Source organism: Alligator mississippiensis, chromosome 6 (assembly GCF_030867095.1).
Source record: "Alligator mississippiensis isolate rAllMis1 chromosome 6, rAllMis1, whole genome shotgun sequence".
In the NCBI taxonomy this organism is placed as follows: Eukaryota; Metazoa; Chordata; order Crocodylia; family Alligatoridae; genus Alligator; species Alligator mississippiensis.
The window spans coordinates 4,662,899-4,690,059 of record NC_081829.1 but is presented as its reverse complement, the minus strand read 5'-3'; the positions used below and the strand labels follow the sequence as shown (position 1 = coordinate 4,690,059).

Sequence of the window (27,161 nt, the reverse complement as noted above, 5' to 3'; positions counted from 1 at the left end):
GCCCGGAGCCAGACAGCCTCGCACCCTTCCCCCAAGCCCATCAGGCACAGTCAAGGATCCTGAAGGTCCAAAGTCTGCTGGCACCGCTATTGATCTTTACATGGCAAATGCTCAGCTTTTATAGCCCTGGACAGAAGCATAAAGCCTAAGATAGAGCATGGCCGTGGCAAAGGATGCTCTTGCCAGGCAAACAAAGGGGAATATGGTCTGAGTTGTCCCCCTCCATCCCCCCAGCAGTAAAGGGAGCTCAGCCTCATGGCAGGATCAGACACTCTCTGAGCTGCATTGGGATTAACTGCTTAGCTCAGCCCTGGGAGGAGGAGCCAGGCTGTGAAACAGAGCCTGGGTTCCCCAGGGAGCCCCGCGGACAGTGCAGGTACAGGACACGCACGTCACGCGCAGGGTGAGAGCCCATGTAGAAACGCTGCCGGACCACGGACATGGCCTCCCCCGCAGCTGCGTACCCAGCCCAACGGGGGTCTTCGATGGACCATGCAAACTACAGCAGCTATTTTAGTAGCAGGATGCTGTCTGCCCTGGGGACAGCGCAGTTCATAGTAAACTGATTAGGGACCTTAAACCCCTCTGATAGCATCTGATGGCACATGCTCAAGGAGGCAGGCAGATAATCCCCTGCTCCCCCCATTCACACAAGAGCTGCCGGGAGCATCCCAACCTGTGCCGGCGGGTGGTGTGTATGTGTGTGCGCGCATGTGAGGAGGGGTGTATGCATCCATACGTATGCATGGGGTGGGTGTGCACGTATGTGTATGCAGGGGCGGGGGTGCGCATGTGCAGGCCTAGAAAACGCAGACTTGAAATTCAACTGGCAGATCTGTCCCCAAGCTGGCAAGAGAAAAAGTCAGCCCGCAGGTCCCCTTCCTGGTAATTCCATCCTCTCCCCAGCCCGGAGCATCTGTCTTGTCTTGGCCGTGCTAAGCGAATTGAGAGCAGCTGCGTGAACACCTTGAGCTCTGGCGGCGAGAAGCCCACAAGGGAGAAACCTTAGCCACGTTCCAGTTGCTCCCTTTGCAACGGGAGGCCCAGGGGCCCAGCAAGAGGACATCACGGCTTGTATTTCAGCTGTGCACAGGGGAAGGCAGCAGTGGTGGTGGTGGCGGCTTGGCTGCTGCCCTCTGATCTGTCAGGAAAGAAACGCATGCATCTGCCACCAGGTCAAACCCGCCAGCATGGAAACCCAAGGGAAGCAGAGCTGCTTCAAACACAGCATTGATTCCCAGGCATCAATGGGAATGAGGCATCTCCCACGGCACAGACCCCTGGGATTGGAGGGTTTGCTCAGACTCAGCTGTTGTCAACTCTGGGGCAAGACCATCCCACCCTTCCCATCTCTCAGGGGAGTGTACGTTCCCTCCCTGCAGCATGCATTAGAAACAGGCCCCTTTTCAGCCTGCAACACATTGAGGGTACCTTCTCAATTCCCTCACCACGTGCAGAACAAGGGACTGGAAAACAGACCTGGACTAGGGATGTCCCACATATCCATGACCTGCCCAGGGAAAGCTGAGACTGCTTGGTATTAGTGGCTGGTCGCTTTTACCAAAAAGCCAATAGGTTATCTTTATTTAGATGTAAAAAAAACCCACAACAGCCTCAAAACAGAAAGCAGCCGTCTGCATTTCTGGCCTAGGCTGAACCGAGCTCAAAGTAGTTCTGTCCCTGAGAGCGACACGCTCGCGTGCCAGCAACAGAGCCTACGTGCAGGGGCTAGGACGCTGCATGGCCGCCCACATTGCCTCCACGGGCTCCCTGGAGGCTCGTCCCAGCTCAGGCAGGAGTTCAGGAGTCCTCCCCTGAGCAGAGCACCTGCCTGCTGCCGACAGCGATGCAGCTCCAGCTCCTCGCCGAGCTCCGCTCAGACCAGGCCAGGGACCCGTGGCTGCCCCCCGGCGTCAGAGGCTCTGCAGGATCGTGCCTATCATTTGTCCTCTGTCATGTCCTTGGGCCCGTTGCTGTCGCCATCTGTCTCCTGGCTTCCAGCAGCGCAGAGCTCCGACTCCAGCTTCCGCCTCTTCTTCAGGTGGTTCAGGTGGGACTTGGACTTGGTGTGAGCTGAGGGCAAGGGCGAGACACAGCACGTGACCCCGCAGCCTCTTGGGAAAGCGACTCCTGATGCAGCCAAGTGCCCCCTGCTCCCGGGGCTGGCAGGGAAGTGGGTGCGCATTCCTTCACTGGAGCAGGCTCTCATGCCCCTCACCATTTGTTTCTCTATCTCCCACACACATGTGCACACACCTATCACACATGCCCACATCTCTCTCTCACACATGCACACACACCTATCATACACATGCCCACGCACCTATCACACACACAGCCACCCCCAGATCTCTTATACACATGCCTATCACATGCACGCACACATATCAATCACACATGTCCACATCTCTCCCTCACATACACCTATCGTACACACGCCCACCCACCTCTCTCACACAGATCTCTCACACACACCTATTGCATGCATGTACACACAGCTATCAGACACATGCCCACATCTCTCATACACGCACATCATATATGCACGCACACCTATAATATATGCCTACATTACATACACCTATCACACACATACACACACGCCTATCATGCATGCCCACATCTCTCACACACATACATGCACACCCCATCACATGCATGCGCACACATCACACATACTGGCATCTCACACACACCTATCACACACCCACATATTTATCTCACACCTGCTACACACATATGCACACATCATACATACCCACATCTCTCTCACACACCTATCACACATATGTACACATACCTTTCATACACACACCCACACACCTACCACACATACACACCCACATCTCACACATGCACACCTCTCTTGTACACACATGCCCACATCTCTCACACACCTATCCCACATGCCCCCATTTCTCTCACACACACCAACACACCCCTCCACATCTCTCTCACCCACAATCACACACGCCCACATCTCTAACGCACCTATCACACATGACCCACATCTCTCATGCACACACACGTTTATCACGCACCCCTGCGCATCTCTCTCTCTCACACACCCACATCTCTCTTGCACACCACTTTCAGGAAAGGGGTGTTTTTTTTCTCCCCTAGGCAAAGCTCTTGCCAAACCGCCCATCTTATACAGGGCCAGCTGCAGTGGGACAGAGCGGGGAAAACAAATGGTTACAAAACACATTTCATATTTCATTACGTTGTGGAATTGCACAACTGGCTAGGGCATCGAGGAGAGAAGCCAACAATCCCGGGGACTCTGCCAGCACCACAGCTAATGCAGGGACCTACAGAGCAGAGGCAGTGAACACCCCTGGCACCACTGTGCTTTGGCCCGATTCCCTAGTTGGGCCTCGATCCTACACACATTTCAACTGAGTTTAGCTTCTACCATATAAGCAGTCCCATCGACTGGGCTTGAGCTGCACTTAAAAGGTTTGCCAGCCAGAAGGGTGGTCAGAGAAGCGCTCTTTTTACCCTAGGAAAAAAACCCCTCCTGGGGTAAAAGCCCCCTATGCCAGTATAGAGGTGCTTTACTGGACCAGAACCAGTTATACCCACATCCATCTTCGGAGGGCTTTCCAGCTTTATCTATGCCTGCGTCATTAATGTGACCAAGACGTTAGCGCTACACAAGGACACCGCTCCATGAGTTTGCCAAGCTGGGGCCCCTAGCGCATGCTCCAGCCTTTCTTCTCTCGAAAGAATGAAAGTCATTCAAAGCTGCTACTTTTACTGTGCTACTTCAGGGTCACCATCACCTTGACACAGAATCACACTTCCCCAGCAATATTCTGTTACAAGCTATGGCCAAGTTGGCTGCAAAAAGGGGGGGGGGGCGCTTGGGGGACTGTTTTCTGTCTCCTGCCCTTCGCAAAAGCTTTGCTTCAAACAGGAAATATCAATTGCATACAAAAACCAAAACCAGAGAAACACCCCAAAAACCTAAGGGCTGGACAGGACTCTCAGGAGCAGTTCCTGAAACTATTTTTGGGCGATCTTTCAGAAACTGCCAGTCAACTCCGCTCCCGCTAACGTTTTCACTTCCCGTCTCATGCATTTCAACAGCACGTTTAACAGGAGCGTTCCTTCCCTGTCCGCGGCGAGTCCGCGCCAAGGATGGCTGGGCAGAGAGGACACAGAGTTGATCTCAGGAGAAATAAATATTATTATTCATGGGCGTCTTGGATTGCACCCAGAGAAGAAAGGCCCTGCCCTGTAACCGCTGCGACGAATTCCCGCTCGCATTTTCTGCGCCTATGAACATGGGGCCTGTTCTCAGCCCTTTGCAACATCTCCTACTTCCCGTGTGGGTGGACATCCTCGAGGTATTGCTAAGCTAGCCCTATAAATAGACAGATCTATCTATCGATCTAAAAAGAACCTCTGACAATTAGAGACAGACAATGACAGACTTCCTGCTCCGAGTTTCACGCCGTTCTCTCAATACGGCTAAATACGCCTTTAACAATCTAATCGCCCCTGCTCTGTTTGTACTGCATTTACCTTCTGCATTTCTTGGCTTGGACTAGAAAGCTCCACCTCCCCGTTTCACTTTGGTCACTGGTTAGTTTTTAACCTACTTCACTTTGAAGCAGCAGCTTTCCAGGGACAGGGAATTTGCTACAAAGACCCCAATTCCAAAGAAAAAAAAAGAATTCTTAAAAAAAAAACAAAAACCAACACCCCCCCCACCAAATAGTCAGGGAAACATGCTCTGTTAAAAATAAGTCTGGGACGCCTGTCTCCTCTTATTTTAACACAAAAAGCTTAAGCGCTGGAGCAGACGGGCTCTTTGCAAACTTCCCGGGATAGAATCTGTAATGCGGATTTCAGAAGGACCCAGGTGAGTTTATAAAAGAGCAGCCCAATCTGTGGCTAATCAGATCCAGCAGGCCAGAACGAGCGCTGGCAAATTCAGAGGCTCCGTGCTGAGAAAAAAGATTTTAAAACTTGGAGCACCCCCTGGCATCGCACGCTTCCCTCTTTCCAGTGGGGCTGGGGGAGGAAGGAGCTGCCAGATGGCTCCTGGGCCTTGGCTTATGCACCCCCTCCAGGCGTGCAAGCGGCTGCTCTTTTAAAAGGGCTGTAAACAACCCTTGGCAGCCCGAGAGCATGTGACACAGGTCCTACGGCCAGGAACAGATCCCAGCGGATGACGCCTTGCTTTAGAGAGAGCTGAGTCACTCTGTGCCCTTCACCCCTATCACAGCCGTCTGTTCAGGCAGCCACAGGCGCTTCCCCCCAGGCCAGGATCCTACCTGCCCATTCTCTGTCCCCAATGATGATTCGGTTGCAGAGCTCACACATGTGATGACTGCGTTTGTTCTCATTTATGTCGGGCTCCATCTTCATAGGGTCAACCGGCGGCTTCTTCCCCTGGAGGTTAACGTTGCATTGAGTCAGTGATGGTTCCCTTGTCGCCTCCACCCAAGGGGGCTCGAAAGGCCCCAGTTTTATGCTGAGCTGCCAGGGTCGGTGGGACGGAGACAGTCTCAGCCCAGCGCAAGGTGAGGGGAGGGCTGGGTGTTAGAGGGAGCCTGAGTCTGGAGATGCAGCAACAGGGGGGCTTTGCTCTCAAAGGGAAGCCTGGAGCTTCGAGATGCATAAAGAAAGCCCATGTAGGCCAGACAGGCTCCATCTAGGCTCAGAGCCCTGGAGACAGCTGTCTTCCAGGGCAGAGGAGAGAGAACAAGGCCCCCAGCAAAGTGGCAATCAGCAGGAGAGTCCCAGCCACAGCCCCGGGCTACTCAGTACCTGGAGCAAGCTCTCCACAATCTCCAAGGCGGGCTTCAGCGCGTTCTCCTCCCACCGGGAGAGGTCAGACACCTCCAACCCATATACCGGAGGCACGTTGTGCCCAGGGCCTAGGGAGACACACACACACACACACACACACCAGCAGCAGTGAAGGGCCAGCAGCTACACCGGCTGATCAGGCTGTTGTGTTTCCCGTGCGCCGTGTGGGTGCAGGGCTGCTAACACTCATGGAGGACGTACCTTTGGGGAAACCCACATCTCTTACCCACTGTGCTCCACAAGTCGCACACAGCAGAGTCCAGGGAGCCGGGACAGCTGGAGCCTGGGGGCCACCAGGACCTGGCACGATGCATCCTGGAGCATCAGCACCTTGGTCTGAGCAGCCATGGGGCTGTTTCCAATCCAGAACAATGGGCAAGGCAGCCAGCCAAAGTCCACCCACCCTCCACGAGCCATGCAAACAGGCCCCACCACAGCCACCAGCCGCCTCCCAGCTCTGAGGTCTCCTAGAGGAGGCCTGGAGATTTGCTGCTTGCAGCAGCACGACCTGGGCACATGCCTGCTGCTGGGCACGTGGGGATGGCTGCAATCAGAGCGCGCTCTCCTGCCTCCCCACACTTGCTGAGTGGCTGGGCAGGCATCTTGCAGCAGGGACAAAGCCCTTCAAGGCCACGGCACGCTGGCATCCGGCAGGTGCTGCCTTTGATGCAGACAAGGCTCTGAAGGGGCTGATCTGAAGCGCACCTGTCCCTCGCCAGAAAGGGGAGAGGTGGGTGGCTCGCACCTGGCCCCGGGGAAGCGCTGCGCCTGGTTCGGAGCCACCCTTTGGCTTGGGTTTCTCTTCTCTCTTTGCCTTGGCCCTTTCTCCGTGCCCCTACCCGGCACCTTTCAACAAGTGCTCGGCTCCCAGCTGCTGCTTGCTGGACCCGTTCCAAGGCTGGGGCTGGGGCAGGGAAGTCCCCCTGGCTGCCTGCCATCCTGGAGCCAATCGAGTACAGCTCCTAATCTGGAGGGCAGCTGTCAGCTGGGCTCGGCCGGGCGCGTGCAAGCACAGGGGGAGAGCTAAACATGCTAGGCCGAGCCCCTGCCGCCTCTTGTCAGGGGAGAACGGCCTGGCTGGCAGCACTCGGGGCTGCACGCAGACACGGCTCGGACTGCCAGAAGCACCGAGTGCAAAGCGGGGTGGGTTGGGGGTGGGGGAGTGCTGAAGGGTTGAATTGCTCTTCCCTGCGGGAGTTTTGCTGGGGGGTGATACTTCCCTTGAAAGGGGAAAGGGAGGGGGGCTACGGAGAGAGTGTGAAGTGTCTGGGCTTTCTGAAGGCCTGGGCAGGATGCCCACGCACGACAGCTGCAGCTGGGGGGGGTGTGAATGCAGACCAGGCCGGGATGGCAGGGAAACAAGGTCCCAGACAGACGGAGAGCTCCACGGGCAGCCCACACTGATAAGCCCCAAGCTGCAGATCCTCAGCTGCATGGACATATCCAGATGCCCTTCAGAAAAGGGGCTGGGGGGTGGGTTGGGACATACCAGGGGGTGTCCTCAAGCCCGGCTGGAGAAGGCCAAGGTGAGAGACTCACAAGGAGGGAATTCCTGGGGAAATGATGCCCCCCCAGGATTCTCCCTCGTGCCAGCCCAGGGGACCTCATGCCCTCATGCCACCTCACCAGCCCCCTTGGCACATGCCATTGCCTTCCAGAGAGCTGCCTCAGCCTTACAACAGGAGGGAGCCCAGGGAGGGGGGGCACCAACAGGCCCAGCCCAGAGACAGCGCCTTTCACACCCACCTCGGGGGAGTTCAGGGCCTCCCCACTGCCTGCAAGGCACCTGCCCAGCCAGGGGTGCCAAAGCAGAGCTGGAAGCCACCTGCCTACCCCAGCCATCAGGGCAGAGGATGCTCCACAGGGGATGGAGAGGAAGGGAGCAAGGAAGGGGTGAAAGCCAAGGGCTTACGTTGCAAGAAGCGGTTCTGGACCCACTTGTTCTGCTTTCGGGCGTATTTCTTTGTCACTTGTTTCAGGGCCTGAATCCCTTTAAAATGAAAGGAATTAAAAAAAAAGTGTGACAGCCAAACTCCCAGCAGTTAAAAATCCCCAGGTAACCAAAGCTGTGGGTAGGAGAGGACATGGGTGTAGTGACATCGGGAGAGCAAAGGGCTGCCACAACCAGCAGACTGCCTGGATTCAGCCAAGACAGCAGTCATCACGCCTTACAGGAGGGCACCAGTGCTGCTGAGGCTCACAGAGGTCTTGCCACAAGAGGAGTGAGAGAAACACCAATCACCAGGGCAGTTAAAACTCATCTGGGCAAAGCCCTGAAGGCTCTAGGGACAGTCACAGAGACCACAGGGCTACAAGAAACCTCAAGAATTCGTCAAGCCCGTCCCTCAGCAGTCAGCAACCTCTCGGAGTCACAGGCTGGAGGCACCCCCAGAGCTCAGGGCAGGCTAAGACCCTGCCAGGAGACACCAGGCTGGGCTGCTGACCGGTGCGGACAGCTGGTGTCACTTGGTGGCTACAGCACGCACCGTAGCTCCCAGCACCGCATGGGCATAGAACGGGGCACAGCGAGTTGTACAGTCCTCACCCTTCTCCAGCAGGACGGAGCTGGTCTCAGGCGAGCACTTCCCCTCGGTCACCAGGTACTCGTGGAACTCCTTGAAGCCAATGGACTGGAAAATGCCGTGCTGATAATCCTGGCTGGAGCAGAAGGCCACAGGCAGGAGGTCAGTGCCTCTCCCCTACAGCGAGCGGCAGAGGCCAGGGCTCCATCTCTCTGCGGGAGGAGCGCTGGATTTGGGGTGACACAGCCATCGCTGATGGGGGAACGGAAGTGGAGGTGGCCTCACCAGCCTCTCCACAACCCGAGGACAGGATCTGGGTCAATTTTACCACCCAATTTGGACGCCACGGCTTGGGGTGCACTCACCAGTTCTCAGCCACCTTCTGCTGGTTGTAGCACCTGTGGAAGTCTCGCAGCTCCTCCAGGAGCCCCGCCGCAAGCATGGCGTCCACCCGCTGGTCCAGACGCTTGTCCAGAACTGGCAGGGGTCAGAGAGCACCCACCAGTCGCTTCACATGCATGCTAGAACATGCCGCGTCCCACACGGGCTGGGAACCCCACACGCAGGGGAAGCCCTGACATCTCAGCACTCCAATGAAAATTCCTCTGGATTCCCAAACCTGCTGCCCCTTCTTTTTTCAACCCCACGCTGAGCCCTTCTCCCCTGAAAGGGGGCGAGGGGGCCCACAGCCCCTCGGAGAACAGCTGGCCACGGGTCTACAGTGCACAGGATGGTTTGGACAGGGCTGATCCTGCCCTAGGTAGCAGGTTGGACTAGATGTGAACTCTGGAGGTCCCATCCATCCCCACTTCTATCATCTTTCTGACCGAGGGATGGGCTGGGAGGATCCAATGGATAGACATCATGGACCCAGATTCCCCCTCCGCCCCCAAGGTCCATCTCAATGCTGCCAATGACGTGCAGCATTGCCTCCAAGGAGTCGCAGTGCTTCTCCCTGCCTGGAAAACAGGGATGCTTATCCTGACAGGGAGACAGCGAAAGCATGGGAACCATAATGGGCTACGCAGCTGCTAGGCCTGAGAGGACCTTTCCATGGGCCCAATCCTGCTCTCAAGGAAGACAGGGGCAAACCCCTATCACTCCAATGGGACAACCCCAGCTCTATTGCTGGTTGAGACACGAAGTCCCTGTGTGGCCATTTTCATATGGGCAGCTCACAGCTCCTCTGAGCAAGGGAGGAAAAGGCTCCAGCTACCAGCAGCCTGTCACACGCAGGGCTCAGAGGGACCCCAGGCATGGTCACGATGCAGGCTCAGGGGAGAGACCGCAGCGGGTCTGGGTCAGGGTTTTGGTTGCAGGGGATGACCCCTTGGCAATGCCGGCCTGCCCTTTATCTGCTGTTTACCTGCCTGGTCTGCAAAGAGCCACAAGATGCAGGAGTTGGGGTACTTCAGCGGGCCCCCCAGTGGGCCCCCACCTTCCTCCTGCTGCTGCTGCTTCAAGAACAAGCTGTGGGGGATCCCGGTTTCTTCGAACACTTGCAGACTCCTGTATGGCACACACAGATGGCCAACAGAGAGGCTGGGTCAGGAGATGAACATCACCCCAGCAGCCTCGGGACTGGGAACTGCAATTCAAAACACACCCAACCCTCTCCCCTGTGCACGGTCTTCTGCCCCCTCAAGGGGCCTGTTGCCCCCAGCAAGCCCCGGCCAGTCTCTCAAACACCAGGGGCTGTGGCAGAGACAGCACAGGGCTCCTCAATGGTACCCAGCTGCCTCAGAGCCCCCACTCCTGCTGCAGGCCACAGGCTGGTGAAGAGAGGAGCAGGGAGGTGGTTCCATGCGAGCCAAACGGGTCGAGTCCTGACTGCACCTCCTTGCCGTGTGAATGGGGTGGGTGTTGCTCCCCAGCACCTCAGGGTGGGGTTGGGAAAGCCCGGCAGAGGTGGCAAGCCCAGTCTGGCCCAGGTGCCGTTCCCACCGCGTGAGGTATGCGGCTCAGCCGGCACGGCGGCTTCCTCTGTCGACGGGCCCCGGGAAGGAAGGCTGAGGCCAGCCTTGCCTGCCTGGCCAGCAGCCAGGCTCTGCAGCACTGGCTGGTGTCACTGCCTGGGGCAGGCACTCCTTGGGGTATGGGGTACATGACCACTGGGCCTGCCCTGGCTGGCTAGTCCTCCTGGGGCCATTTGCAACATTGGCTCCTGGTCAGAGCCCCAGGGAACAGATCCCGGCTCTCCTCATAGCTGCCCGCCTCCCTGGCAGCATCCCCCATGCCCTCCCCGGGCAGGAGGGAAGAGACGAGCTGGAGATCAGCTCCCTGCAGCTCTGGGTTGCCAGGCTCAGTGCTTACAGGTCTGGCTGCTTCCTGGAAGCCTGCTTGGTGCAGTTATAAATCTCAGGGGCTACCAACAGCTCCAAGGAACCCTCCAGGTGCCCTGGCTTTATGGGACACCACAAGGTGCCTTCGCTGTCACCCCCTCTCCCATCAGAGCATCTCTAGGCACTGCACTCTCTGGGCCAGCGAGAGCCAGCCTGTCTGGCAGGCATGCCACCAATTAGCCTCGAGAGTGCTGCTCCAATCCCTGATCCACTGCTCTGCTTGCTGCTCCCTGCTCTGCGCTCCCCATCTGCTCTTTCTGCTCTCTCCCTGATCTGTTGCTCTGCTTCCTGCCTTGTGCTCCCCAACTGATCTGCTGCTCTGCTTTCTGTCTCATCTACTGCTGTGCCGCCTGTCCTCTTCCCAGTCTGTTATGTGCCAGAGACAGAGGCTGCCCATGCCCCTTGTGCCATGGGTTGGTCTCCCAAGGTGCAAATGCAGCTGCCAACACGGCCGCACTGCGCTCCAGTAGAGCGGAGCCTCCTTGCCCTGCCATCGCTGGAGCAGGGAAGTCCCCCTGGCTGCCTGCCATCGTGGAGCCAATCGACTGCAGGTCCTCATCTGGGGGGCAGGTGTCAGCTGGGCTCAGCCAGTGAGGCCATGACGGCAGTGGAAATGCCTCTGTGCCCACTCCTGTTGCCATCCCACCCAGCTGCAATGCTGACAGCCTGAGCCCTGCTGGACCCTCATGCCTCCATTCTGCATAAACAGGCATCACCTGCCACCTTCCTGGCACAGATCAAAACCCAGATTCCTCTGCGCCTGCAACCTCCCTTTACAACCTCCCTAACCTATGCCCTGCTCCCTCTTCCAGCCAGCCTCCAGCGCAAGTCCCACCCAACGGACCATGAGCCATGTGGCCAGAACACCACTTGTTCACTGTATGGGGTATTGCCAGTACTTGTGTCAACCTCTCTCTTGAGAGCAGGCTGGAGCAGGGACAGGATGGAGGGCGAACACTGCCCTGCAACGGGGCATGAGAAGCCACGGGAGACCTGCAGAGAAGCACGCTCCTTAGCACGGCTCCAATCACCCTAGACGCCCCTGGGGATCAGCTCCCCCCAGGTGCCACAGGCTCACCTGGACACTTTGCGTTTGTCGTGGGGGTGTAGCTTAGCTGCCATCTCTGGGTCCACCTGGCTTAAGCGGCGGTAGAGCTCCTGGCCATCCAGCTTCTCCAGTTCTTCCTTCCTGTCGACGGTCAGCCTGCGGGCAGGGCTGATCTTCTTCTGTGGATGGGAAATCAGCCCTTGTGAGCTGGAGCATCTGCTCCTCTGGGCATGGGTCAGAGCAAGAGAGACTCCCCAAGCCACAACCTGAACCTGGGACATGTGGGGCCAACAGCTTCCTCTATGGGGGGGGGGACGGTGGGGATAAATGCCTGTGATCTCTAGGGAGGGCAGAGTTGGCTCTATGCAGCAGCACTGCCTGTGAGCATGGGGAAGAACTCCAGGCCCCTCAGGTAACAGAGGGCATCAGCTCCACATCGTTCCCTAAGGATAAGCAGGTGAGCCTTCTGCAATGGAGCAGCCCCCACCACCCAAAGGACAGACTCTTATATGGAGGCAGGGGAACCAAGACCCAGCATGGAGACGGGATCCCCCTACACCCACGGTTGGTTCCCAGCAGCTCCAAGATCCTACCTTGGTGTCTACCAGGACCTTCCAAAGCAAAGCCTCAATGTAGTAGTTGGTGCCTCCCACCACAATCGGGAACTTGTTCCGGGAAAATATGTCCTCGATGTACAGCGTTAAGGAGCAGCAGACAGGACCAGAGAAAGGGGTGGGGGGCAATAAACTAAAGCACTGACAACTGCCAATCAATGGTGGAGGAGAGCCAGAGGGAAGCGAGGGCCCAGCTACACCACTGGGGGCCTGGCTATGACAGCCGGCTCACGAGTACAATGTGGCATCACATCGTTGTACCCATGCCCTTGGGGGGCAGCAATGCAGGGCTGGCGGCTCGGAGGTGGCTGTGCACATGGGGTGGATGACACTTGCTCCCATTCTAGGCAGGCTTCATGAAGCCAGAGACCTCCCCAGGCCTGAGCCAACCCGGGAAACACCCCCACCGCATCCCAGTCACCCCCGTCCCCTCTGGCCACCAACACTGAGGCTGCTAGTGGCAAACCCCAATGCACAGGGCTGTGCCTGGTAGGCCTGAAACACAAGTGCCCTTGATTGGGCTGGTGGCACTGCTACTATCACATGCCCATGCTCTTATCACACTCTCAGCACATGCCTGCTGCCCCTGGCATTGGTCATGAGCCTGGCCCACATGAATGGGCCCTTCTCCAGGCAACCCTAAGAGCAGAGCTCACAGCAGCCCAAGTGCTCGCACCCTTTGCTCACGCTAGGTTTAGCTTCCAGAGAGCGCTAGTCACTCTTGGCTGCCTGGAATGGAGCCCAACTGGGCAATTAGGGGCTCCTTCCCTGGCTCTGCCGGCAGGGAGTAGGCTGGGGAGCAGTGGGAGGAGGGCAGCCCAGGGAAGGATATCAGTGGCTCGGCCTTGTTCCTGAAGTCCACCACGGTGTGGTTGGAGACAAGGGGATCCAAGAAGCTGATCATGTGGTGCCGGCAGAGAGCCTGCTCCTGAGCAGAAACCTTGTTGGTGATGATGTCCATCCCTTTGTACACCTGGAAAACACAGGCAGGGCATGGAGGGGATTCCAGGTCCAAGCCCCCATGATCACCGAGCCCAACACACATGCACACCCTTGGGCCCACAGCATAAAGGCTTGTTCAGGGACAAGGACTGTGGCTCCTGCCAAGCTCTATGTGACAAGCTCCGCAAAGCCCTCTGCATGGGAACTGGAGGCAGGCTCACCTGGGTGGTAAAAGCTAGGCTTATCTCTGTTCCCTCTTCTTGGGGATGCAGCCAGGCGCGCGATGGAGAGCTGCAGAAACCTCCCTCTGCCTCCTCTATCTAACCAGGGGTCACAACAGGAGTCAAGGCCCTCAGGTGAGAACCAAAGTCTCTGCGTGGCTGGTGCAGATGCAAATCTCTGCACGCGGAGTCAAGGGCAGCATGGTGCTGAGGAGGGCTGAGTGGTCTGGCCCCAGTGGTGCTGGAGGGGACAAGGTACACACGCCGGAAATGCCAGCAGAGCTGGGCGCATCCTCCTTCCGATCCTGCGCGAACACAGCTGTCAAGAGCAGGAGCCCAAAGCCCAGCTCTAGTCTCTACTCCCAGCAAATCCCACCTATGAAACAGGGCTGACGAGCCGAGAGGCGACATATTAGTGCCAAAGACTCTCTCGTCCTTTGGGAACAGCGGCAGGGCCTGAGCACAGGCTCAGGCACTGAGCCCCTCTTAGCCCTGGAGACTTCCTTGCCTCCCATCACCTAATTAGGGAGGAGCAATTAGTGCTCCAAAGGAGCCCTGCCCACCTGCCTGCAGGGATGAGCTGCAGAGGCTTGGCAGGCAGACGGCCTCGTAGCCAGGAAGGAAGGATTAGCACTGGCACATTAAACCTTGGAGGCCAGCAAGATCCCAGCTGCTCCACTTCTACCCAGGCCCCTCCACACTCCCTGGGTAACCATGGGCAAAAGTACTGCCTGCCCATTGTACCTGAAGAAATGCAGATCATGCCCACTAATGTCTGCAAAGTCCAGGGAGCTCGCCAGACCTAAGGCCCCACAAAGAGATGGGGCCATGATACTATTCTGTATAGCACAGGGAAACATGAGCCCAGCCCAGCCACGCTGCTCTGGTCGTGAAGTTCCCAGGCTACAGGCACCTCCGGGGACAGCAGTCTGATCACAGGAGTGAGCGATAGTAGAGGAAAGCTGCTCTGTTCTGGTAGCAGCTGCATTATCCCAGGTGAACCCTGCTCTCCTTCCCTCTGTGCTGTGAGCACCACCCAGGGCAGCAGGGCAAATCCCAGCCCTCCAGTGTGCCAATGGCATCAAGCTGATCTCCACAGGCATCTCTGGCACACATCTATCTGCCCCAAGAGCCTCCCCTGCAGGGACGGCATGTTGCACTTGTGTCTTGGCTGTTCCCTGACAAACCAGAGCAACACACTGTCATGGACCACAGACCACACTGCACCCTTAGAGGAAGAGCAAGGCATCCAACCAACCAGGCTCTCAGATCCAGCGTCTGCAGCCCTCGGCTATCAGTATCCCCGAGCAGGAAGTCTAGTGCCACAGAGCTATTCATTCAACCCCTCCCTGTGGACCGGGGAGCAGCCCCATCAGAGCACTCCCCCCCTGTGAAGATCGCAAAGCACCTTGGACAACAGAGGCAGGGACAGCATTCCTGCCCTGGATGGGAAATGGGAGCTTCCCAAACAGACCAGCCCCAAGGCACATGGCAAGTTGGGGGGGAGAGGTGGGAACAAATCCCCGGCTGCCTGCACCCGACCAGTCCATCACTGTGTAGACAGTATGGACAGCTGCCAGCTTGTCCTTCTGAAAGGTTTTTGTCATCACCCGGGGACTCAGGCTGCGCCCACCCAAACCTCTGGGCTGTGTAAATGCTGCAGCCACAGCTGAGATGAAGCAACACCCCCAGGCAACAATCAGAGCCCTGGGTACAATTTGGAGATGCCTCTCTGAGGCATGGGGGGGACGTTTCAATAGCACGCGTTGTTCTGCCCTTGCGTGCCCCCTGGCGCTGCGCACAGACCAGTCTCTTCAGTGCTGTGTGCTCGCAGCCCCTGGCACCAGCCTGGCACAGCGCAGGGAGTCCCGGATGCTGCTGGCAGCCTGCACCGAAAAGCAGCTGCGTTGCAAACAAGTAGGGAGCAGAGCAGGGCTCTGGGCCGTGGCGCCCCCCAAAGCCACGCGGCCCGAGCTGCTGCTCATGAATCAGCCCTTTCTGCTCAGCCATCAGCCCGCGGCGTGCTCTGGAGGACTGGGCCCCCTTTGTGCCAAGCTATTGCTGAGGCTCTGCTTTGTAGGCTGAGGTTCCAGCCGCTGGGCCGGACTCCACGGAGGAAGCGTTCAAGCACTGCATGTCTCCCCGCTCCCAAGCTGGGACGGGGGAAAGCCTCGAACAGAATGGCCTTGGCCTGGTGGGAGAAGGCAACCCCAATATCGTCTCTTGGAGAAACTGGCCAATTGTCGCCTTGGGTCCCCCACGATCCACTGGCTGGAAAATTGGCTCCGGGGTCGGACCCAGAGGGTAGTAATTGATGGAAGTCACTCATCGTGGTGTCCTGTGACCAGTGGGGTCCCCCAGGGCTCTGTCCTTGGACCCATACTGTTCAACATCTTCATTAATGATGTGGACACTGGAGTCAGAAGCGGACTGGCCAAGTTCGCCGATGACACCAAACTTTGGGGCAAAGCATCCACACCAGAAGACAGGCGGATGATCCAGGCTGACCTGGACAGGCTCAGCAAGTGGGCGGACGAGAATCTGATGGTGTTCAACGCCGATAAATGCAAGGTTCTCCACCTTGGGAAGAAAAACCCGCAGCATCCTTGTAGGCTCAGCAGTGCTATGTTGGCTAGCACTATGGAAGAAAGAGACTTGGGGATCATCACTGACCACAAGATGAACATGAGCCTGCAGTGCGATGCTGCGGCTAGTAAAGCGACCAAAACGCTGGCTTGCATCCATAGATGCTTCTCAAGCAAATCCCGGGACGTCATTCTCCCCCTGTACTCGGCCTTAGTGAGGCCGCAGCTGGAGTACTGCGTCCAGTTTTGGGCTCCACAATTCAAAAAGGATGTGGAGAAGCTTGAGAGAGTCCAGAGAAGAGCCACGCTCATGATCAGAGGTCAGGGAAGCAGACCCTACGATGACAGGCTGAGAGCCCTGGGGCTCTTTAGCCTGGAAAAGCGCAGGCTCAGGGGTGATCTGATGGCCACCTACAAGTTTATCAGGGGTGACCACCAGTATCTGGGGGAACGTTTGTTCACCAGAGCACCCCAAGGGATGACGAGGTCAAATGGTCACAAACTACTACAAGATCGTTTCAGGCTGGACATAAGGAAGAATTTCTTTACTGTCCGAGCCCCCAAGGTCTGGAACAGCCTGCCACCGGAGGTTGTTCATGCGCCTTCATTGAACACCTTCAAGATGAAACTGGATGCTTATCTTGCTGGGATCCTATGACCCCAGCTGACGTCCTGCCCTTTGGGCGGGGGGCTGGACTCGATGATCTTCCGAGGTCCCTTCCAGCCCTAATGTCTATGAAATCTATGAAACTATGAAATCTATGAAATCAATATATCCCTGCAGACAGGGAGCACGTGGATGCGACCTGCCTGCAAAAGACGTGGGGCCGGGAAGCAGGTCAGCGAGTAGAGTTGCTCCATTTAAGCTTCAAACAAACCACCACACCCAGCTTCAACCCCTTGTTCCCAGCAGGAACCACAGCAGAGAGAAGACCCCCAGCCATGGGACCTCGAGATGCCTTCAGATCTCTAGCCACCACCTTCAGCCTTGTGAAGGGCCTCTTAGGACAGCTCTACCCCAGCCAGAGCAGTTATCCTGGCAGACATCCCGGTGCCAAACGACTGCAAACAGAAGCACTGGGGCACGAATGCAGCCTGCTCAGTGCCATAACCCCTTTGCCCCTGCCTGGTCTCATCTCTTTAGTGCTTCGAGTCAGGGGCCACCACTGGTTCTGCAGCTGTGTGGGCCCCACCACCAAGGGGGTGCAGCTGTGTGGGCCCCACCACCAAGGGAACCTGCTCTTGGCCAGAGCCACCATGCTACAGGGAGGAGGTGGGGTGTGCCACTCTGGAAAGCCAGCGGATGGAGATCCATTGCCCAAAAACTCCTTGCTGCACCTTGGCACTTCGTTACCTGCTTTGGCCGGCAAAGTGGTTGCCTGCAGGCTGGAAGCAGCAGATGATGGGGTGGAGGGCGGCCAGCTGTTCTTCCCCTCTGCCCTGTGGCCCTTTGGCCAGCTGTGCATGCAGCAGACAGAAGGAGAGGCCCAAAAGGCAGCTTCCTGCCAGCAAGCCCCACAGCTGGCTGGCTGCAGCCTATTGATTAGGTCAACCAGCTTTGCCTCACTCCTTCCCTCCCCAAGCCAGGCCTGGCAGAAGGGTTTAAGGAGGTGGTGGGTGGGGTGGGAAGGACAGAGCAAAGCCCCCGTGGCCTACAAAGCCTTTACCGCTTCTGCTCTGTCCTTCAAGTTCCTCCCAAGAATCAACCCTGAGATATCTGGGAAGAGCAGGAGGAGGAATGCGGTGTCAGTGTGTGGGCTGGGAGAGAACAAAGGGAGCCTTTTACATACCCAGACCAAAGAGAGAGGAAGATTCCACCAGCTGGCCGTCTTCAGGGCCCCGCGGCCGAGACATCCGCACCACACACGGCCCGTTTTCAGACGGCAGTGCAGATAAGCCTTTGTTGCATTTGAAGGCCCCTGAACAGATTAGTTGCAGCCTGAAGCACTGCTCTTCTGAGGCCCAGAGAGCAAAGGCTGGCAAGAAAGACACCCAGCACCTTTGTGGCACACAAATGCATTGGGGACAGGGGTGGTGAGGGCTGTATCCGCACCTAGAGAGCCACCGCAGGTCTCAAAGTGCTTTAGAAAGGAGCAGGGATTGTGATCTCATGGCAGCGGGGAAACTGAGGCACTGGCACACTGCAGTGAAAGCAAGGGCCCTGTTGTGGGACAGCTACTACAAACCAAAGGCACAGGCACACCTGCCCCAAGGAGCCAGGCATCCAGAAGGCACAAAAGGCGAAGCCAACACCTGCAAAGTCATTGCTACGTTGCAGGGGGTTGGTGAACAAGAGGAGAAGGGCTGACCCAGGGTCTGATCTCAGCCTAGGAGACAGGGGAGCTGCATCTGTCACGGAGCATGCGTGCAACCTCAGGCAAGTCACTTATGCCACGTCTACATGGTGCCCAGCAGCAGCACGGATGCTGCGGACAGGCTAATTAGCACTGCCAGTTAGCTTGGCCTATGCTCAGTCATCAGCCTGCCCAGTGCCGCACAGACACAGCTACACGGCTCCCAGCACCAGAGGCTGCCAACCCGAGCAGCATGGCATGCTGGAGGGCACTGCAGCCAGGGCTGAGTTTACTGTGCGGACATGGTGCTAGCCCCTTGGCGCTCCCCAGCTGTATGATGGGGATTGCAGCATTTCCCCACCCATGGGCTGCGGTGTGAGAAGACAGGGAGGTGGGGGGTTTAAAGACCGTGAAGGGCTCAGAGGCTGCAGCAACAGAGGCCCAATAAACACCTAAGACGCTGCAGCATTGAAGATGCACAGATCCATGTGGGGCTTATGTCCTCTTTGTGAGGATGGAAGAAAGGTTCCCGCAGCACAAACCAGCGGCAGGAGAGGCACTGCCCGCCAGGCCCTGCGCTGCCTGCGGGCTCCAGGTCTCCAGCAGTACCCATAGCACTGCAAAAGCCTTTAAACACAGTTCTCATGCAATCTCCCAGAGACTCAGTGGCATCGACCCCACGAAGCCCTTTAAGGTGCTGGGTGCCACAAAGCATGGCCTGCATTGGCCTGTTCTCACAGCTCCCCTGGGAGTCAAACAGCTGAGCCATAAGATTTTCATGGGATCATAGCAAAGTCAGGCTGGGAGGGATCTCAGGAGGTCCCATCTAGTCCAGCCCCCTACTCAAGACAGGATCATCCCCGACTAAATCATCGCAGGCAAGTGTGTCCGGCCAACCTGCTCTTAGAAACTCCCAAGGATGGAGATCCCAGTCTCTCTGGGTTGCCTGTTCCAGCGCTGAAACACCTCCAGAGTAAGAAAGTTCCTCCTAATCTCCAACCTAGACTTCCCTTGCTGCAATTTAAGGCCGCTGCTCTTTTCCTGACCCCTGCAGCCAGAGACAACAGTTTATCTCCATGCTCCACAAAACCACTCTTCAGGTATTTGAAGACTGTTGTCAAATCCCCCCTCCGCCCTCTCTTCTCCAAACTAAATCACCCTAAATTATTAAATCACATTTCCCAGGCCTCAAATCATTTCTGTCACTCTCTGCGGGACTGTAAGTTGTCCCCATCTTCCTTGAAGCGAGGGGCCCGAAATCTTGGGAGATCCGTCTCTTCTCAGCTGTTTTTTTCCCAGCTCTGGAGAGCAGCTGCTATTCCCGAGGGAAGCTTGTTGGGATCAGAACAAGTAAGCAAAGGAACAGAAGTCCCAGCAGCTCAGCCCCAGGCTCCGAACCACAGCGAGAAATCCCTGACTCAGATTCTCTGCCACAAACACCACCCAGAGAAACACAAGGGTCCCTGTGTGCCAGGCTAGCATGGCAACAGGTGGTCCGGGGGCTCCCCCAGCCTCCTGTTCCAACTCAAACAGCTGCCTAAACACTGCAAGCATTTGTCAGGAGCTCGCAAAGCCCAAACTGGGTGCTTCCCATGAATGGACAGAGGCGTCTAGGAATGATGTATTCGTTGGGGGCTGTCAACAGGGAATGAGTGATGGGATTTGAAAGGACAGAGAACACCCATTCCCCCACCCTGCCCAGCGCAGCTACCCCCACCCTGAGCCTGGAGGTTATTCAGCAAAGGCAAGACCTACTCCACGTGCAAAACACCAAGGAGAAGAAAGGCCGCATCACAGCCCAAGTGGGACACGCTGGCTCTGATCTGCTGCATGCTTCCAGGCTGCTGAGAGCCTCCGAGATGCAAGCTTCGCTCTGCTACTGCCTCGGGCCTCGGCAGTCCAGGCAGAAAGCACGCTGCAATACAGATGAAAGCAAGCGGGCTGCTCCACGGTCCCACTAGAATGAGATTAGAGAGAAATCAGGCTGACGAGGACTCGGCCGCCCGCATTGCATTGGATGCCTGGAGTCAGGATTCTCCAAGCGGAGACATTCCTGCCGCGGGAACTGGAACAACCAGAGCAGGGAACGGGGGTCCTGGAGCATCTCGGGCACAAGAAGAATCTACTTGGTGTCAGCAAGACCCTCTTGAAATCAATGACCCCACTGGAAGCAACTGGAGCTTTTCCACTGATTTCACCGTGATCTTCTCTTCCTGGCCACAAAATCCTGGCCTGTTCCTAAACCAGGGGCTCTCATGAGGATGGGGGTGGTTTCCACCACCACTTCTTTCCCCCACTTTTCTCCTGTACCCCCCACCAGACCCAGACTCACTTCTGCGACACCAGCCAAAGCCAAATGATGACACCCAAGCAGCTGAAGTCGACTCTGCCCAGGGTTGGCATTCCCACCCAAAGCACAACCACCCCGTTGTTTCTCAGTACACATCCTCGTCACCAAGAGCCAGGGTGACGCTCCGAGCTTGTTCGCGGGAGGGATGTTTGCATCCAGGTAACTACATCTGTCTGGTTTTTCACTCATGGCAAGGGTTTAACACAAGACACTGGAGCAGAGCGGCCTAACCCCAGCGCCTGGACTTGCACAAGTTCAAAGAAGCCCCAGTGTCCGAGAGAGAGGGCCCGATATCCAGGAGAACAGAGCTCATTTCTCCCCATGAAAACCCCTGTGAAGTGCTGATCGCTCCATCTGTGAGCAGACTAGCTCTCGAGGGCACACAGGACATTGGCTTGGCCTCTCCTCATTCCCAGTCCCAGCCAGCATGGAAGATGCCTTATTCTCCGAGTCCAACAGGTTTTCCTCTCCGCACCTTGCTCAGGTGTCTGAATTGTTAGCAGCTCAAGCCCCATGACAATGCTGCACAGGGCTTCACACTCACAGGATGTCTTAAATCAGACCCTATCAACCTCACTCAGGCCTAAAACTCAGGCCCCTGTCTTTAAAAAAAATAAAAAAAATAAAAAAATCAAACCATGCAAAAAGGTGTTTTCATCATTTGTTTTAGATTCGGGACCAAAAAAGGTTTTTAGCCCAAACATGCTCCTGCCGTGCTACAAACCCACACAGCAGCAAGGACATCAGTAGCCAAAAGCAAGCGCATCCAAGCTAATCACAGTTGGGTCAGACAGTGAGATAGGGAACCAGAAACAGGCAGCACAGATGAGGGGAAACAGAGAGGCAGCGGGGAAAGGGTGTTTCAGTTTTAAAAGGGAAAAAAAACCAACCCAACAACCCAAGGTGATGAGAAAGTCACGCTGCCTCAAAAGATGCTTGGATTGATGGTGTCACCAGTTACAGATTTAAAAAGCTCCCCCAGAAAATCCTTTTTAAAATAAATAACAAGCACTTGGGGGACACTGCCTGGGAAATCCGAGTCTGGCTACAGCGTGGCAAACAAAACCAGAGCAAAGCTCCCTACACGGATTTCCACTGGGCAAATGGCAGAGAAAGGCAGGAAGGCAGACCCCATGCTCATGGGAATCTTTCACCTGGAATGGACTCCAGCTATTAAGGTAAAAATATCACAGGACTTTCAAGATAACATCGTCCCCTGCAAGATCTCTGGGGTCGTTTGCTGCTGGCAAAGATATTTTTATTGCTATCATTTTAATACCTAGGGCACGCTCCAGAGCAGTGTTATGGCCACTCAGACCCATCTCCACGCTGGATGCTGGTCTCATTTGGGCTGCGTTCCCGTCACTGGCTCCGCACACAGAGCACGCCACTGACCTCGGCAGGGCTCCGCGCTGGCCCCAGAACCCCCACGCAGAGCCCAGCGTCGGAACAGGGCCTGGATCTGCCACCCAGCTCTGCTCACCGCTGGAGGGTCCTGAGCTCGCACGGGGATTCCCTCGGGAGGCCTCGGTGCCCTCAGAGCCCCGTGGAGGTCAGAGGGGCTCCAGGGGTCCCCACTTGTAAGGCGTCCTCACAAGGCACTGCCCTGCCTGCCTGTAGAGGCACCTACGTCTCCCGCTGCAACACAAGCTCTTGTAAGGCCCACGTGCAACAACAGCCCCCTTCTACCAACCCCGGCGACCCCAACCCACTTCTGCCATTAGGATAACGAGGAAAAAAAGACTGGCCCAATTATACCCACACAAGGCTGTTGCACAGAGTTTGCCCCGTTATATTCTCAGGGCTCAAATACTTTCAGGCTCCGGGGGTAGGTTTCTTTCTAGCGGATGGGGAAGCCGGCCCAGGAGCAAAGAACCCCTCAACTCCACTGTTTCTGGCTGCAGAGAGCAAACAGACCAGGACCCCGGCTCCTTCCTGGAGATCCCCATTAGTTGCTTTATTTCTAGGAGGTGAAAAGCCCAGGGGGTGCAGGGGATCTCAACCCCTATGTTGGTGGCAGCAGAGAGCACCCAGACTAAACCCCAGGCGTCTTTGCTGCTTGATTTCCAGCAGGGGGGAAAGCCTGGGGGCCTCAACCCCAGTGTTTGTAGCAGCCAGAGCAAGCCCCCAGCTTCTTTGCAGAGATCCCCATTTGCTGCTTTATTTCTAACAGGTGGGAAAACCTGGGGGGCTGTGAAGGGGGACACCCTCAACCCCCATGTTTGCAGCAGCCCCAGCAAGCCTCAGACTTCTTTGCAAAGATCCCCATTAGCAGCTTTATTTCGGGCAGGTGGGAAAACCAGGACAGTGGGGAGAGAGAGAGCAGCCAGACCAAGCCCCCGGGCTTCTTTGCAGAGATCCCCACCCGCTGCTTTCTTTCCACAGGGGGGAAAGCCTGGGGGGCTGTGCGTGGGGAAGGGGGTCTCAACCCCCGTGTTTGTAGCAGCCAGACCAAGCCCCCGGCTTCTTTGCAGAGATCCCCACCTACTGCTTTCTTTCCAGCAGGGGGGAAAGCCTGGGGGGCTCTTGGGGGGCCCTCAAGCCCAGTGCTGGTGGCGGCCACACCAAGCCCCAGGCTGCTCCGCAGAAATCCCCATTATCTGCTTGGTTTGGCGCAGGAGGCCTGCAGCCCCGGCCCCGGCCCCGGCCCCTGGCCCGGCCCCTGGCCCGGCCCGGCCCGCGCGGTACCTGCATGGAGTCGGCGCTGAGGATCTCTCCGCCCAGGCGCCGGCCCAGCTGCAGCGCCAGGCGGGACTTGCCCGTGCCCGTGGCGCCCAGCACCACCACGACCGGCAGCGCCGCCATGGCCCCGGGGAGGCCGGAAGGGGAAGGGCCCGGCCCGGCCCGGCCCGGGGGGAGGCGCCCGCCGGCCGCGGATGGGGAAGGGGAAGGGGAAGGGGGAGGGGGGGTGCTCGTCGCCATAGCAACGGGGGTGGAAGGGATGCTGCGCAGGGGACGCGGGTGTTGCCGCGGCAACGGGGCAGCAGGAGGGAGGCGGTTGCCACGGGCAACGGGGAGAGCTGGGGAGTGGGAGACTGTTCCCTTAGCAACAGGGAGAAAGGGATGGGGAGGCTGTTGCTAAGGGGACCACGGGAGGAGGCTGTCCCCACGGCAACAGAGGGGTTTCTGCGACTGCTCCCCCAGCAACCAACCCAGGCAGGGAAGGGGGGGGGGATGGCTCTTCCCCTAGCAACAGACATCTTTTGCCATAGCAACAGGGAGAGGTAGGATCCCCCCCAAGCCGGCGGGGGGCAAGGAGACCTGTCATTGGAGGAGCCGCGATTAGAGCCGGGCTTGCAAAACTGTCCTAGAAATGTACCAGCGCCGGCGCAAGCCCGAGGGGCGCGATGCCAGGCTGACGGTGACTCGCCCGCAGGCCAGGCCCCCCGCGCCGGGATTTCTGCACAGGCGGAACGATGGTCCCAGAACAGGGCGGGGGTGGATTAAAACAGGCCCCGCAGCCTGGCTCGTGAAAGGCCAGGTCCAAACAGCACGGCCGGCTGTCGCAGGAAAGAAGGCAGGCTTTTGTCTCAAAAAAAAGGTTTCGCTGCCATTGTTAGGGCTAACCCCTGCAAACCCTCGTGCTGACAACCAGAACGGGGAACCGGTCGTCTCCGTTTCTCCACCCCGCGAATTTGGCAACTCGTTGCAACGCAGTCGGTTGCCGCAGTGCCCCTCTGCAGCCCCTTTGGCCCCAGGGATCCTCAAAGGTAGTAACAGAAGGGAGAAGTGAAAGGACAAGAAAGCCTGAGTCTGAAAGCTGCAGAAGGCAGGCCAAAAAAAATAAATAAATAATCCAGGGCGGGCGTGATGCCTGCATCAGTTTTAACATCAGGTTTGAAAGCAATTTGATTCCAAACTGCTTGTGATCCACGTTGGGCCCTGCCAGACAAATGACAGAGTTTGTTTTAAAGGGCCTTTAAACTACCTTTATTGTTAAGCTTCCACCTTTCCTGAAAGGGAGAAGAAGAGCATGACCCCTGTCAGGCTCCTTTATCGGCACAAACCACCAACCTTATAAAACCGTCCTGGGATCTTTAATGTATGCTCAGAATAATCATGAAAGCTTTTGTTTGGGAGACAGCTTATCTGTCATACAGGGCATGTTGTCTGTGCTGGGTAGTTCATCCTGCTGTATTTTTAACCTCTGGCTCCAGCTAGTGTGTTCCCATACCCTATCACACCATTAGCCATCCCCTCCAAGCAGGCTTCAATTTGACATCTGAGTATTTTCCACAAACCTAATGTACTCTCAGATTTCTCCCTTGCCAGAGGTAGCTTAGCTATTCTCTTTCTAAGCGGGCACGTTTATCAAGCCATGTATAATAGCACGGTGTTTCCTGCATTCCCAGATGGGTTTTTGCACTGTGGCTTAAAAGCCAACCCACCTGCCAGTTGTGATGTCTTTCACTGTGTCACCTAACTGCTCCAGTCCTACATCTCTGCAGCCCACAGCAGTCACACACGGAGACGCTCTCTTCCTAACCTGCTGTCACCTATCCCACATCCAGCCACTATAAACTGAACAGAGAAAAGGGGGTTTCCAAAGGCATCCGAGCGACTTGACAACACAAATCCCACTGCTTTTCTGCGGGATTTCAGCTAAATCACTGCAGTACTTCAAAAATATATAAAGCTCATTTGTCTTTCCCTTGCCGTCCTTTGAGAGATGTATTATATGCAAGCAACAGAAGACTGAGATAGGCCAGCACCACTGCACAAGTACTTCTATTGCTCCTTCTGAATGCTCTTATACAAAAGCAAGGGAAGTTTAGGTTGGATATTAGGAAAAACTCTCTCTTTAGGCAGGGTGGTGAAGCACTGGAATGGGTTACCCAGAGAGGTGATGGACTCTCCATCCCTGGAGGTTTTCAAAACCCACCTAAACAAAGCCTTGGCTGGGATGATGTAGCTGGGGCTGGTCCTGCTTTGAGCAGGGGGTTGGACTGGATGTGACCCCCTGAGCTCCCTTCAACCTTTATTTTCTATGATTCCATGGGAATACATCCAGGAGTCTTGCACTTATTTCGATGCTTTACCATAGTTTCAAAGCTAGTATTGCCTATAGGAGTCAGAGCATGGGACTGGGCGTCAGGACATCTGGGTCCAATTTCTACTTTGCTGTGAGACCCTCAACCAGGCACCAGCTCTCTGCCTCCAAGACGGCGGGATTAAAGACAACACTTTCCTACTGCTCAGCAGCGCCGGGAAAGCTTAACTGTAATGACTGGAAAAAGCTTTGACATCATGTGATGCAACACACAGGGCAAGGGGGAGCCGTTGCTGGGGCTGAAGGGAACGCACAGCATCGTAAGCTCCTTGCTGAATGGTGCTTAGAGATATTTTTTTCACCCCGTTGACTAAACCTAGCCTTGAAATAGCCCGCTAGCCCCACGCTATGCTTTGTCTGAGCGGTAACACAATGCCTCACCCCTGCACTCCATTGCACTTAGTACATGATGCATTTGCCTCGAGTTCCATTTACAACCAAGTGCTTCCAATGGAAGTCAGGGGGAAATATATATATATATAAATATAATTTCATCCCCTCTGCATGCAGGGGGCTAGGGAATTCCCTAGTGGCCTTTAAAGCAAGCAATTTCATTCCCCTGATCTCAGTTTCCCTCTAGAGTTACTGACAATTCATCATCATATTCATCTCGATGACCTCCCGGGGCAGTGAATTCCACATGCTGACTGTTCTGTGGCACCATTAGGAGAGTTTAAAATTACAGTGAGGCTCTCAGCAAAGAGGAACCCAGGTTTCTGCCCCTCCTCCTCCAGAAGCCACTTAAAAGAAAACGATCCAGGTGATCTCTTTCCCAGGACCCGCCGCCGTGACCGGTCCATGTTCGAAGCCAGCACCAAGGGGCACGGAGGCTCGGCGTTACCTGGAGCAATACACCTGACTGCCTGTGGGAAGCACAGCACCCTTGGAGCCAGCCCTCCTGCCCCATTCTCCACCCCAGGGCTTTTTCAGGCTCTGCTTGTTCTCTGGGCTTGGATCAGTCTGATAAATGCCACCGGCGACTGCAATGTGATAGGGATCCCTCTGGAATAGGGCTGGCATCAGGGCTGTGCCTTTGAATCTGCCCCTCGAAAGCTGAATGGCAAAGGCGCTGGGACCCAGTCCCTCTAAAGACAAGGCCTCGCGGGAGGGAGATGAAGACCTTTCTCCAGCAGCAAGAGGCAAGAGTCCTACCCCGCTGACCAGGAGCAGACACCCTCAGCTTTGCTAACAGCTCAGCTCTCCGCCTCCTGTAGCGCCGAGCCAGCTGGATCCCTTCCCTCCCTCGGCCGGCGGACAACTCGAGAAGCAGCGAGCAAGTCCCCGCATGGTGCCCTGGTAGGCAAGCCGGCAGCCGCCCCCCTGGCAACAGATGCCCGCATCCCCGCGACATGGAAAAAGCCAACCCAGTC

The 27,161-nt window shown here is 56.5% G+C and overlaps 1 protein-coding gene across 1 annotated transcript; it reads right to left on the bottom strand.

Annotated features, from left to right (window-relative positions):
• Positions 1-1,555: 1,555 nt before the first annotated feature.
• Positions 1,556-23,570, bottom strand: TRIT1 (tRNA isopentenyltransferase 1). Its single transcript, XM_059729548.1, has 11 exons — positions 23,430-23,570; positions 13,182-13,322; positions 12,329-12,427; positions 11,766-11,914; positions 9,712-9,854; positions 8,711-8,822; positions 8,369-8,481; positions 7,736-7,813; positions 5,788-5,891; positions 5,286-5,409; positions 1,556-2,073 (listed from the first exon to the last, which is right to left on the bottom strand). The coding sequence occupies exons 1-11, from the start codon at positions 23,544-23,546 to the stop codon at positions 1,940-1,942; spliced, it is 1,314 nt and encodes a 437-aa protein (XP_059585531.1). The 5' UTR covers positions 23,547-23,570; the 3' UTR covers positions 1,556-1,939.
• Between the last annotated feature and the right edge of the window lie 3,591 nt (positions 23,571-27,161).

Coding starts and splice junctions, on each gene's coding strand:
- TRIT1 (XM_059729548.1), bottom strand. CDS start 23,546: ATGGCGGCGCTGCCGGTCGTGGTGGTGCTGGGCGCCACGGGCACGGGC. Junction 13,323..23,429: donor TCAGCGCCGACTCCATGCAG/GTACCGCGCGGG, acceptor TGTGTTTTCCAG/GTGTACAAAGGGATGGACAT. Junction 8,482..8,710: donor CAGAAGGTGGCTGAGAACTG/GTGAGTGCACCC, acceptor CTTCTGCTCCAG/CCAGGATTATCAGCACGGCA.